A 14357-nucleotide genomic window follows, 5' to 3' on the forward strand; every position below is an offset into this window, starting at 1 on the left:
AATTTTGAGACAGACTCAAGGTCGTCACAGAAAACCAGGTTCGTTTGTTCAATAAGACTGCAAGTTCCATAAAGGCAGGGACACAATATATTCCCAGGACCCTGCCCGGTGCCTGGCCCATGGTAATGTCTAAAGACATTTAAAAAAATAATAAATGCAGGCCATGTGCTTTTACTTCATCCGTTCCAACTTAAAATGTACCTTATTCATTCCTGCACTCATTCATTCATTTACTGAGCACCCATAACATGCCTACCACTGCATCCCACTGTGGTGTAACTACCCGGGATTTGAATAAACTTCTGTGACTACTCATAAACAAAACTGGTGACTAAGGAGGGGAATTAAAAGCAAGGAGAAATTCCTCAATATACTAATGAGTTAGCTAAAGAAAGAAAGGACGTCTCTGTTCCCACCCAGAGACTTCTGATAGCCAACATTCTAATAAAAGTTGCTTGAACCAGCTTCACACTTTCAAAGCCAAAATTAATGCATACAACGAAAGGCCCCAAACAAATTCAGAAGGTAAGACCTGAGCCAGGGAGTGTGTCCTATTTACTAAAGAAGAGGAAACCTCAAAGCCCTCTCTAGTCTCAACCCAGCTCCCCTGCCCTCTTTTAACCACCTCATCAACCTGCCACCTCCCTTGGGGACCCAGCCAGGTGGCTCGGGCCCAGCCGAGCCTTGGCTCCTCCCTCAGGTGAGGCCATTCTCAAATTAAATCACAAAGAGGAGCAGCCAGTCTGCAATGATCTGTGTTTATTTAGTAAATGGGTTGATTGCCCTCATTTATGGAGATTAAGAGTTAATTTCCCAACGCAAAGAGAACAGATTTCTTGAAGGGCAGCCCCAGATAATTAAGAGGAAAAAACAAAAATTCAAATACCCCCCCAACCCCGCCCCTTCCCACCCAGTTTTGGCCTCTCCTTGGCCTCTCCAGCCAGGTAGCCCCAGGCCCCCGCCTCACTGAAGTTCTGACTGAGGGGAGGAGGATTTGGTCAACAAAGGCTTAGGAATTCTTTAGGCTCCTTTTTAAACTGACATCTGGCAAATTCTCTGGCAAATTTGGGATCACATAACAGTTTCTCTCTCCCCACCCCCCATACCCCGCTCCCCCGGGCTTTGAAAGGCAAATGTTTTGAGGTTTGTGTTCTGTCCCATTCGCAGAGTTTTTAATCAAGTGGAGTCAAACCACTTTGTCTACACCTTAATTGAAGAGCCTGGCTCTAGAGTTGAAAGTACTATTTTACAATAATGAGGCAGGAGAGGGAGAGGGGACTAAGTGGAAATGTGAAAGGGAAGAAAAGCAATGGGCAAGTGGCCCTTAAGGGCACACTCAGTGTATTGCCTGCCTGGCCTCCGCGGCACCCGCGGGACACAGACAGTTAACTCAGGTCGTGAGCGCCAACTGTGCCAGTCACCCAGAACTGGGATGAGACTGGATCAGTTTTGTTGGGTAACTTCCACATAACACAGGAAAAAGTCCCTAGTGTGGGAAATCTTGGTCCAGGTGAGGAACCCCCAAAGAGAGCCATACGTTCTCGTGGGCCAGACGGGGCGGGGTGGGGGGGGGAAGGTGGCAGATCACAAAGCCCAGCTTCCTCACTTCACAGATGGAGAAACAGACCAACTTGCCTGAGGCCAAGAGGCTTGTGGCAGGACCAAGACCCTCAGAATTCTTCTCTTTTCCCTGGCTGTAACGGAGCCCTTTCCTCTGTTCGATCCTTGAAGAGAGAAACGCGCCACATCCATCTCAAAACAAACTTTCATACACCTGGGAAGACAGTTAAATGACTTCATAGATAATTCCTACATTGCAACACTTTATAATCACTCACTCACAGCTCTCTGGGTCAACTGCAGTCCTAGGAGGTATATTTTCAAATTCTTTATCCAGGCCATTGAGCAAGATGAAGGTGGCTGCAACACAGTGCTGTTAGCCAACCCTGAACGGATCCCTCCCCTGGGCTGGTGATGGTCCTTGGAGGTCAGCCTTCTGCTTCTGTGGGCCCATCCCCCAGGACAAAGTCAGAAGAGTTTTCAGCCTTTCCCAGGCCCCTGGCACTAGAGTTAGTGAGATTCTCTCTAGTGATTAGGAATAGACAAGCAGTCAGGTGGCTTCATTAATGGGAATGGTAGGATTCCAAGGCAAGGAGCTAGGAAATGGCTCTTGTAAACTTGTCTTCTCCTTTTGAAACAGGTGTTCTTTCTTCCCTTCCCTCCTGTTGCTACCATCGAACTTTGCTCATGGCTCTGGTTTCCTCCAAGGTTCCACTGCTTCCTGTTTTCTGCTTGTTCCTTTTTCAATGAGTCTCTCAGCCTCTGCCACTCTATGTTACACTTAGACTCCTCAAATGAAAGGATCTGATTGGGTACCACTCTATATCCAGTGGCCACACCAGCTGGATGAGGTCTCATGCAGACAACACCATGGCTGGGTCAGATGCTCGCCTAGTCCTGGCTCAGTCATCTGTGGTCCAAGCTCCGAGGATGGCAATGTGGGTCTGAGGAAATGCCTGTGGGAGAAATGAACTGTGGGAGTAGCAGGTATTACATTTTACAATGGCCACCGCAAACTTCTTGAGACTCATAAATAAAGTCCCAGACCCAACATCACATCATCCAACCACCCCTCTCTCTCTTTCCCTCTCTTATTTTCTCTTACACACACACACACACACACACACACACACACACCCCTCACACACTCCATCCTCCCTTATGCTTCTCATTATTCCATCCCTCCGTTCAAAACATAATCAAGTAAAGCGAGGACTTTGCACAACACCAGAGATCTTCTATAAGGCATCGATGGCACAAGACCCTGCTTTGGAATATGAGTTTGGGTCAGTGGTTCTGAAACCTGTCTAATTAAAAAAAATCACCTAATGAGCTTTTAAAACTTAAACCCCCAAGTCCAATGCCAGAGATTCTGGTTCAACATGTCCGAGGTGGGGCACACGCTTCTGATTTTTTTTGTTTTTAATTCCTTAGGTGATTCTGATAACCACCCTTCCGGCCACTGCTCCAGCTCCATCCTCTCTTTTCTTGAAGGTTCCCTTGGAGGCTGTCATGAATATTGTGAGTCTTGTTGCCGCAGCTTCTCCTCCTAGTGCTCTGCTGACTTTCATGGCCCGCTGAGATGCTGTGATGGGAAGGGCCTGACACACTCATCCTAGTGGAACAGGAAAAGTGTCCCCCACATCTCCTAATCTAGATCCCTACTGGCTCAGTTTCAGCAATGGAAATTAAACTGTTCCTTGACAAATTAGAAAAAAAAATAGTAAGCATTACCAAGTGGTTTTGAAAGCTGTACAGGAATGATACTCTGGGGGGTCATAACCAATCTGGGGCTTGGTATCTCAAGTCTAGAAATTCTGGGGCTTCTCTAAATTTTAGAAGGGCTTTTGATAAGACAACTAAAAGGACAAAAATTAGTGATGTTTACCAAGAAGACATCAAGTAGCAGTTCAGTGCAAAGTGAAAAATGTTATATAAATCTAGGTTTTAGTCCAGACACTGCTACTATAAAAAGGAGTTTCTATCTAGAAACTTGAAGAATTGTTATAAACTTAGGAATATTGTACCTAAATCACCTGGTACTTTACAAATGATAATCATTCTACTAAATGATACTATATAATGGTTTTAATGCTCAAAATAATCTGAAGAGAATAAGTTCTGTAAACCCAATGGTGTGCTAAAAGCCAGCTATTCAGGGCTTGTGAGAGCTGATTACCTGCATCTTTTCCAAAATTCAAGCTTAGTAACATAGTGTTGCCTTGAAATAAGCCATGGTAGCAGTATTTACACCATGGAAATGGGCAAATGTACAGGTCAGGACTTTTTTCTTGGAGAGCTGGTGATTAAACATTTACCAGCATACTACTGAAAAAAAAAATCACATTAGCAAAGAGCCAGAGCCCCAAAATATGCACCTAACTTGGTCTTTTATTTCTATGATTTGCATCCATACAACCGAACTAGGATTCTGTCATCATGATTTTTTGCCCATAGATCACAAAGCATTGCATAAATACTATCTCATTAATTCTCACAGCACACTGAGGGAGCCAGAGAGGTTAAGTGACTTGCCCGAGGCATGACAGGAAATCAATGGTGAAAAGCAGAACCTAGCCAGTCTGTGCTAACCACCTCTGCCAGCCTTCCTCCACATCTGTACTGGGCAGACTGGTGTTAAACACATAGGTAGCAATTACCAACAGTGCCTCTACCTCATAACCCAAATCGCCAAAGTCTTGTTCTAGAGACTATGGTCCAAATGTTCTGTCCTTGAGTACAGATTTGACTCCCCAGAATGGCCCACCCTCTCCACCTGGAGGTTTTCCCCTAGGATTGCTGATGGCCTTTCATTAATCAGCTTCCTCCACATTCTTTCTCCTTCAAGTCCAATGGCATGTATTTGAAAAAATGGCTGGCCACAATTAGGTTTCTGTTCTAACAGACACAAGTGGCATTATAACCAGTCAATATGTGTTTTTATTTGTGATCCTTTCCCTGGACACCACAAGGCAGGGACCTAACGGTTGTTTCTCTCTGTGGCCTCCTCTCCGTATACTTTGGGAATGAATGAATAATCCTTATGATAAACTGACTCTAAAATGGCTCCTTGTGATCCTCACCCTCCAATGTGTTTTCATGCCCTATAGTAATTCCTGCTACCCCTTGAGTGTGGTGTATGGGTAGACCTAGCGAATTGCTTCTAATGAGTAGAATATGGCAAAAGTGACAGGATGGCCAAGACTATAGAAAGACTGTGACTTGATTGCCATTTTCTGTGTTTTTTCTATCTCTCTGTCTTTCTCTCTCTCTCTGTGTCTCTCTCTCCTTCTCTCAGCACTTGCTCTGGGAGAGCAGGTACCATGTTATAAGTGGCTTTATGAGAGGCCTACAGGCAAGGAACTGAGGTCTTCAGCCAACAGCTAGTGAGAACCTGAGGCCTGCCAACAGCCATGTGATGACCTTGGAAATGGATAGTCTGAGACCTGCCAATAGCCACATGAGTTTGGAAGTAGATCCTCCTCCACTTGAACCTTGAGGTAACTGCGGCCCCAACCAACACCCTGGTTGCAGTTTCATGAACAACCCCAAGCCAGGGGACCCAGCTAAGCTCATCCAGATTCCCAATATACAAAAACTATGAAATATTAAATGTCTATTGTTTTAAGCTGCTAAGTTTGGGGGGTAATTTGTTATACAACAATAGATAACTAATGCAACCCTCAAGCAACAAGAGAAATGGTCAAAGGGTTTGAATGATATAAATCACCTCTACTGCGTGGGGCCTAGCACGCCTATCAGGACTTCAGCATGGCCCTCTTTTTTAATCTAGACATCTCTAACTTTCATGACACTGGAAAGTCTGTTTAGGGATACGAATGTTCCCATTCTGGGAATGATCCAACACCCCAAACTAAAATTAAAGGACTTCAACGGCAACTTGGCAACTTGAAATTCCAAGTCCTTAATGTTATAAAGTCAAAAAACTGTCTGGTAAAAGAGAGGCCAAAAAAGGGAAGTATATACTAAAAGCTGCCCTTTCTCATCTTGCGTGAGTAATTCTTGCAGCTGGAGTTTTCACTACAGCCACAGAATTGTGGCACCACGAAGGTGGCCATTTTCAAATCTGGCCTGACATCAGAATGTAATTCAACTAGATAAACCTGGGACTTGGCCAAAATAAGTAGCATTTAAATAACTGGAGCCAATGAATACCATCACTTTTCTGTGAGACCATATGACTGTGATGTGAAGAAATAAAAGCCTTTGTTGTTTTAAAGGGCAGGGACAATTGGAAGTTTTGCAGCAGACAGTTACAAAATTTTCCACCCTTAGCTCTCCAAAGAAGATACCAGTTAGTGGCTTTGGGAGTTGGGTGTGGAAAGAATTGCTTGGAAAAGAAAATTAAATTGATCCTGGACAGAATGTGAACCAGTGTTACTACATTTATCATAGAGCCTAAAACAGACTATTTAGCCCCCTACATTGTGAACTCGCTTTTCTGATCTACTCCCATTTATTACTTAGCTCCTTGAAATCAGAGCATTCTGTATCAGGCAAGGCATAGAAGGCTGCCACACTCCTCTCACGAAGAGCAAATTCTTATTTTTCAAAATAATTTTCAAGTGGGTTTTGAAAAATCCTTTTAAAAAACAAAACACTCCAAAAAAGTAGTCTTTGCTTTTATGCTTTTTGCATTTGTCTGCCTGGGACAGTGCAATAGGACTCAGGACTCACATCTGCGATACTTTCCATCTGGGATGGGTTTCCTGCATCTTATGCATAGACTGTTTTAAAAATATTTCATTCACCCCTTGTATTTTCTTAAAGGGTTCTCCTTTTTCCTTTCTAAATAATTATCCCTATTACTTATCATCAGCGAGCTGTCTGGGGCTATAATATGGGGAGTAAAACTAGCTCATCAACTAAACTGGTTTTAGCTTTATTTGAAACACAGTATTTTATCCTGTCGGTTTTCATTTTATTTGATGACAGTGCTTGCAATTTCTCCCTCAATAAGCAAAGATGACTTAGATCTGTGGCCTGATGAATAAGCATGAAAATTTGATTTAGAAAAGGAGGATATCCAGAAGCTCACAGAGAGAAAAAAGGATTTCCAACCCCCTACCACACACACTTTAAATGACAAAGCAAAGCAGCAGCATTGTCTTTAAACAACATCTTTCAAGCAATATCAATGCTCCCCAATGTTAGGTAGTAAGAATAATAATCTAGAAAGAAAAAGAGGAGCCTTTAAAAATATATAAGGAAGGAATAAAATATTTTTAAAGCAAATGTCATTAATCCTTTGTATGGTACCTTGCAGCAGATAACCCAAAAGAAAACAAATAAGGTCCTGGGTGTGAGGGGGAAGCTGATGCTTTGGAAGAAAAAAAGAGTATGAGGACTCCTGTTGAGGGGCGGATGGAGAATGTGAGCAGTCTGACACCCTACCTTGGCCCAAATGATTCAGCTCTCTAGATCCATTAACAAGAGTGGAAAAGGACAAAGAACTGTGAAGTGGAAGGTAAGATGCTCAGTAAACTTCAGTAACAGAAAATAAATAAAAGAGAAACAGAGGAAGCCAAAGTCTCCCATGGAAGGGAACCCAATTAATTGTCTTACATTTCAGAACCAGTTTTTTCTTGCTGGAGAAGCTCACCGGGGGCAGCAGAGGCAGCAACTTCTGCAAACACGCAACCTGATCAGAAATCCCTCAGGGTCCAGCGCCCGGAACTGAGCCTGGCAGAAGGAAGGGCTCAGCCAGGAGTAACGTTTTCTTAAACATAGTATTTGTGCGTGTGTGTGTGTGTGTTTGTGTGTGACAGAGACAAAATGAGAGACAGATTTAGCCTTTCTCAAATTGTCACTACCCTGCATGGGAATTCATGGTATTCTTTGCTGCCCAGAGAGAGGGGAGAGGCCCCCGGGTGAATTCTGACCTCGCCGGGAGTAACCGGAGAGCTCACGGGAGCGCCCAGTGCCGCGAGCAGGGCCAAGATTTGACCGGGAACAAAAGACCGCTTGCCAATCAGAAAACGCCACTGGAGAACACGGATCACCTCTCTTTGTGTTTTGAAAACTCCTTAATTAGCAAATGCCCTGGTTTCTAATACGCATTGAAACTTCTCTACGCAACATTTCAACTACAGGATCAAGTCATTGCTTCTCAAACGAAGAGGGGATCCCGAATGGCCACACGCCGAAGAACTAAGGAAAGCGCCGCAATCGAAGACGCACTTTAAACCGTAGAGTATTCCCGGGCATTCGGTCTCAGGTACTTTTATACCCACGCCCCCCAACACTGTCTTAGTTTTCTTATAACCGCTCTAAAGCCACACCAGATTTCTAGACTCTGGGCCGTGCTCGCGGGCGGGGTGGCCTGGGGGCCCGGGTCCCCCGAGCTCGCCGCTCCCTAGCCCTCTCCCCTCGGAGGGGTCTGTACTTCCTCCCGCCTTAAGTCGGCCCCCTCCTCCCGACTCCAATTTCTCCTCGGACGCGGGCCCCTCCTCCTTTCTACAACCCGGAGAGAGGGTGTGAGGGATTGTGGCCTCACGTGGTCTGTTTGGGTCTGGGGAGAAAAAGTCGATCTGAGAGGCGCACCCCTTCTCTCTCGGTACCGAACCCCACATTTAGGATCCAGCTATCCAAAAGCCCCTGCCAAACCCAGCATTTTCAGCCCAGACAGGGCTAATGTGACTCCGGGTCACGTCTCTCCGCTGAGGCGCTGCGCTGTTCTCCCAGCAAAAGCCTCTGTCTTTTCGCCCTCCCGTTCGAGATGTGTATTTTTGCGTACCCGGAAGAGGAGCAAACCTTTGAGGCAAATTCCCTTTCTGGTGCGTTTACCCCCCACCCCCCAACCCTCGAGCGAATCCACCGTAAAAGTTTTTCTTAACTTTTCCGTCCCGAACCCCTGCCCCTCCCCTCAGGAATCCGCCCAGAGCGCTTCAGACTCCGCCTCTCCAGTTCCCTCGCCCGGCCTTTCCGACTTCCACCCAATCCGGAGGCCGCCACACAGAAAACAAAGGCTACTATTGGGCCGCCCTAGAGCTCTAGGGTCCGCCCCCGGAGTGGTTTGTGAATGGGGGGAGGGGAGGGGGCGGGGCGGCCCGGAACCTTGCGAGCCCGACGCTTCTTCTGGCGAGTTGCGCGACTCCGAGGCGTTACTCTGCGCTCGCTCCCTCCCGGCGGGCGGCGGCGGCGGCGGGCGCCGGGACTCACGGGCCAGGGCTTCGCGAGGCTGGAGAGGCCAGGCCCAGGCCGCGGGCACCGGGCCCTCGCAGCTTCGGACGCAGTGTAACTGGATTTCCAAAAAGAACTCGCTGAGCTCTTGGCTCCAAGGCGCCGATCGGACTCACAGCGAGAATCACCCGTTTGGCAGAAACTTGGGGGCCGAGCTTTTGGGGCTGAAGAAGGAGCGGGGGAGTGGAAAAGGAGGCGAAGGAGGAGGAGGCGGCGGCGGCGAGAGAGGCTCGAGGCGAGGAGGCGGAGCAGCACGGCCGAGGCGGCGGCCGAGGCTAGCAGGCGGCGGCGCCGGGCTCTCGCCTGCCGGGGGCCGGACTTGGTGTGGGGGGCGCGTGCGTTACTGTGCGCTGTGGGTCGATAGACTTTGGGCAAACTTTGAAGGGTAGCCGGAGACGCTTGTTGCTCCTCGCCGCAGAAAAAGCCGCACCGTTACGTCGCAGCGGGAGAAGAAGGCGGCCCCCCTCAGCGCCCCCGACCCAAACAGACGAGTTAGGGCTCCCCGCGGCTGCTCGAGTGCTGGGCGGAGACGGCAGCGGCGCCCCCGCGGCGCGGGCACCCCAGCTGCAGCGCCCTCAGCGCCGCGCCGCCCACGGCCCGGCCCCGGCGCCGGGAGGACTCTCATGCGCCGGGCGCGACCGCGCCTCCTCGGATCCAAGCCTCTCCCGGCTGCCTCGTCGCGCTCCTCCGGCTGAGAGCGCCGCTGCACCCGTGGCCGGCGATGTGGGGCCCCGGCGCGGCCGCGTCGCGCTCGCCCCTGGGCCTGTGCACCCTGGTGCTTGCGCTGCTAGGCGCGCTGCCCGCCGGCGCCGGGGCGCAGCCTTACCACGGCGAGAAGGGGATCTCGGTGCCGGACCACGGCTTCTGCCAGCCCATCTCCATCCCGCTGTGCACGGACATTGCCTACAACCAGACCATCCTGCCCAACCTGCTAGGCCACACGAATCAAGAGGACGCGGGCCTCGAGGTACACCAGTTCTACCCGCTGGTGAAGGTGCAGTGTTCTCCCGAACTGCGCTTCTTCCTGTGCTCTATGTACGCACCCGTGTGTACCGTGCTGGATCAGGCCATCCCGCCGTGCCGCTCTCTGTGCGAGCGTGCCCGCCAGGGCTGTGAAGCGCTCATGAACAAGTTCGGCTTCCAGTGGCCCGAGCGGTTGCGCTGTGAGAACTTCCCGGTGCACGGCGCGGGCGAGATCTGCGTGGGCCAGAACACGTCCGACGGCTCCGGGGGCCCGGGCGGCGGCCCCACAGCCTACCCCACCGCGCCCTACATGCCGGACCTGCCCTACTCGGCGCTGCCCCCGGGGGCCGCTGACGGCAGGGGCCGCTCTGCCTTCCCCTTTTCGTGCCCCCGCCAGCTCAAGGTGCCCCCCTACCTGGGCTACCGCTTCCTGGGCGAGCGCGACTGCGGCGCCCCGTGCGAGCCAGGCCGTGCCAACGGCCTAATGTACTTTAAGGAGGAGGAGAGGCGCTTTGCCCGTCTCTGGGTGGGCGTGTGGTCGGTGCTGTGCTGCGCCTCGACGCTGTTCACCGTGCTCACCTATTTAGTGGACATGCGGCGCTTCAGCTATCCCGAGCGGCCCATCATCTTTCTGTCCGGCTGCTACTTCATGGTGGCCGTGGCGCACGTGGCCGGCTTCCTGCTGGAGGACCGCGCCGTGTGCGTGGAGCGCTTCTCAGACGATGGCTACCGCACGGTGGCGCAGGGCACCAAGAAGGAGGGTTGCACTATCCTCTTCATGGTGCTGTACTTCTTCGGCATGGCCAGTTCCATCTGGTGGGTCATCCTGTCGCTCACTTGGTTCCTGGCAGCCGGCATGAAGTGGGGCCATGAGGCCATCGAAGCCAACTCGCAGTACTTCCACCTGGCCGCGTGGGCCGTGCCCGCTGTCAAGACCATCACCATCTTGGCCATGGGCCAGGTGGATGGGGACTTGCTCAGTGGGGTGTGCTACGTGGGCCTGTCCAGCGTGGATGCGCTGCGGGGCTTCGTGCTGGCGCCTCTGTTCGTCTACCTCTTCATTGGCACGTCCTTCCTGCTGGCCGGCTTCGTGTCGCTCTTCCGCATCCGCACCATCATGAAGCACGACGGAACCAAGACCGAAAAACTGGAGAAGCTCATGGTGCGCATCGGCGTCTTCAGCGTGCTCTACACGGTGCCCGCGACCATCGTCCTGGCCTGCTACTTCTATGAGCAGGCCTTCCGCGAACACTGGGAGCGCACCTGGCTCCTGCAGACGTGCAAGAGCTACGCGGTGCCCTGCCCGCCTGGCCATTTCCCGCCCATGAGCCCCGACTTCACTGTCTTCATGATCAAGTACCTGATGACCATGATCGTGGGCATCACCACCGGCTTCTGGATCTGGTCCGGCAAGACTCTGCAGTCGTGGCGCCGCTTCTACCACAGACTCAGCCACAGCAGCAAGGGGGAAACTGCGGTATGAGCCCCAGCCCCTCCCCCACCCTCCCTTCCCCCATCCCCCTAGCAGGGGGAGAGGCGTGGGAAGGAGAGAACTGCTGTGGGGGGAGGGGTGTCCTGTAACCTCCACCCCCTCCAATGAGAAGTGACCTGGAAGAGAGATGATATTTGTAGATTTGGGGCGAGGGGTGGGTTTGGAAAAGGAGGCCTGGGTGAAAAGACGGTTTGGATGGAAAGACTTATGGCAAAGACTTGCGGGAAGATAATGATGATGGTGATGATAACGATGATGTTAATCGTGTACGGTACCGCCCGACCTGGGCCTATCGAGATTGAGCCCAGCAGAGATGGCTCTGAGTTCTTCCCGGCTCCAGGGCCGAACTGGGACTGTGAGCGATTCCCCTGCTGCAAGACAAGTGGCCTGTCCTCACTCCTGTGAGGCCCGGGTGAAAGGTACAGCTCTGTCTGCGGCGGCGGCTTTGTTGGGAAAAGGGAGGACTCCCTGCGGTGTCCTTGTCAAGCGGTGGTCAAACCATAATCTCTTTTCACTGGGGCCAAACTGGAGCCCAGATGGGTTAATTTCCAGGGTCAGACATTACAGTCTCTCCTCCCCTGGCCCCTCCTGCCTGTTTTTCCTCTCCTGGTCCTTTCAAGTCTTGTAAAATAAGCATTTGGAAGTCTTGGGGGGCCCGCCTCCTAGAATGTGAGGATGCGAAAGAAATGAAGATAACATTTCGAGAGGAGGCAAAGGAGATGAGTAGTAGGTATTTCTGCTACTTTTTTATTTTCTGGGGAAGGCAGAAGGAAGAAGGTGTTTTATTTGGTTTAATACTCTGAAAAGTGATGACTTGTTGCTTTTCAAAACAGGAGTGCATTTTTCTCCTTGTCTTTGTTGTAAGAGACAAAAGAGGAAACAAAAGTGTCTCCCCTGTGGAAAGGCATAACTGTGAAGACAGCAACTTTTATACGCAAAGTAGCACAAATCAGAGGTTTCCCTTTGGATGTTAATTTGGCTGAGATAAACATTCCTTTTTAAGGATAAGTGAACGGCAGTGTGCTTCCATACCCCCAGTCAGTCAGAGGTTCTGACTTGGCTAAAGGAAATGCAAGGGGTTTTGTTCTATTTGTTTTAAATAAATTTAATTCAGAACACACAATCCTATCTACAGACTCTGTTCAAATGTTCAGGGAAATCTCTCCCTTTATTATTTTTTTCTTCCTATAAACCTGCATTTGGGTTTTCTATTTTCTTCCAATTTGAATCCTTCAAGGTAAAAGGAAAAGCATGATGCCGTCAGCCTCCAGAATAAAGAAGTTAAATTTTTTTAAAAAGTAAAGAGCCATTTTGTCCTGTTTTCTTAGTTCCATAAATCCGTTTATAAGACATCATGTGTATGCTGACCCTGTCTTTGTGTGGCTGGATGGGGAGGTGACCTGCAGAAATGACAGTGAATGAAGTGGACAGTTCAAACCATGGGTCCCCTTTTTTAAGGAAAGTCATTAAAAGAAGGTAAACTTCAAAGTAATTCTGGAGTTCTTTGAAATGTGCTGCATGACTTAAATTTATTAATCTTAAATCATGTACTTTTTTTTTCTATAATAGAACTGATTATTTTGCATAATGCTCTAAAGCTGAGCAGAGAATCATGGGAGCTAACCTTTACTCCACCTTTGACACCACCCTCCAATCTTGCAACACTATCCTGTTTCTCAAAACAATTTTTTAATGCTGTTTTAAATAGTTTTTAAATCATAGAGGGTACTGTCAGGAGTACAAGTTACTTTATATATGTAATGTTCAGTTGAGTGGAGCTGCTTTTTATATTAAAGTTAACATCGACGTTGTGTTTCTTAAACTTCCAAAATGGTCTCATTTGTCAGATTTAAAATTCCCACTACACAGTTTCTGGCATCTTTTGTGTTGTATCTCTTGCATGTGAAATTTGTAAAATAGAGACAAGTGCAGTATGTATATTTTGTAAATCTCCCATTTTTGTAAGAAAATATATATTGTATTTATACATTTTTACTTTTGGGTTTTTGTTTTGTTTTGCCTTTAAAAGTCTACAAGGAAGCCCCACTTTATCACATGTACAGATCACAAAATAAATTTTTTTAATACAAAGCGAACATCTATTTAGTTGACAATTCCTATAGATCTTTAAGCCAAAGAACAGAACTCTGTGTTATGAAAAGAAGGTGTGGAGGGACACCATTGGATCTGTCCCTCATGTAGATGTTCTATATTACTGAAGTCTTCTCCTTGCCTTTTAAAATACAGTGTAATGAATGCCTTATCTGTCCTTTAGTTTTGTTTTTTTTTTTCTGTTGTTGCTGCTTCCTGCCTACCACCCCACTACCTTTCCCACACCTAAGCCTTTTCACATCCTGCTTTGGATAACTTATGGAAGGGGTTGGAATAGGCATCTCTTTAAGAGAGGTGCTATCTGATCCATGTTTTCACCACCCTTCCAAGATGCAGACCATATTTGAAAGAGGACCAGAAGATATTTTTGGTCTGCTTTTCTGGTGATGTTTTCCTTGGGAAGAAATCACTGAGTTTGTTTTGTTTGTGTGTGTTTCTTTTCTTAAATGATGTTTTTGTATTCTAATGCACCTTACCTTATTTGTTCATTCTTAAATCTTTGGGTTCACGCGGCTGGGAAGTCAGTGGAGGGTTCCAGTTAATAGCAAGGGCCTTTCGAATGGAGCCTTCTCGGCTGTAGGCTTCACTCTACCTTCTAGGTCAACTGAACCAGAGGTCAAGTGATTTCCTGAGGTGGCAGTGACTCAGCAGCTCCGGCAGGAATAGACTCCAGCCTGACCCCAGCATGGCCTCAAGCCACTGAAGCTATTCTTTCTCTCTTTTCGGAGAGGCTAACTTTGGAATCAGATTAGACTGAGAAGCCTTCCTATCCAGCCACTTTGATATTAAACAGTCCCTCAGGGAAATGATAAAGGCATTCTAAATACTTCCAATTCCAAGTCTCACTCGCTCCCCACCCCCCGCCCCCCACTCGTTTCTCTTTAATTCAGGTGCCTGTTTCCTGGCTTTTCCTAACCATTGCTTCATTCTTAGGCAGCCATCGAGACCCAGCAGCTGACTGGACACTGCTGTTTCCTTCCCGGCTTCGGCACTAAGCTTCTGTACTTCGAAAGCTCCACAGAAACAG

General features: G+C 48.7%; 1 protein-coding gene across 1 annotated transcript; it reads left to right on the top strand.

Annotated features, from left to right (window-relative positions):
• The first annotated feature begins 9472 nt into the window (after positions 1-9472).
• FZD7 (frizzled class receptor 7) lies at positions 9473-13213 on the top strand. Its single transcript, XM_027590853.2, has one exon. It carries the CDS (start codon positions 9485-9487, stop codon positions 11207-11209), a length of 1725 nt encoding a protein of 574 aa, XP_027446654.1. The 5' UTR covers positions 9473-9484; the 3' UTR covers positions 11210-13213.
• The last annotated feature ends 1144 nt before the right edge of the window (positions 13214-14357 follow it).

Source organism: Zalophus californianus, chromosome 3, assembly GCF_009762305.2.
Source record: "Zalophus californianus isolate mZalCal1 chromosome 3, mZalCal1.pri.v2, whole genome shotgun sequence".
Lineage (NCBI taxonomy): Eukaryota > Metazoa > Chordata > Mammalia > Carnivora > Otariidae > Zalophus > Zalophus californianus.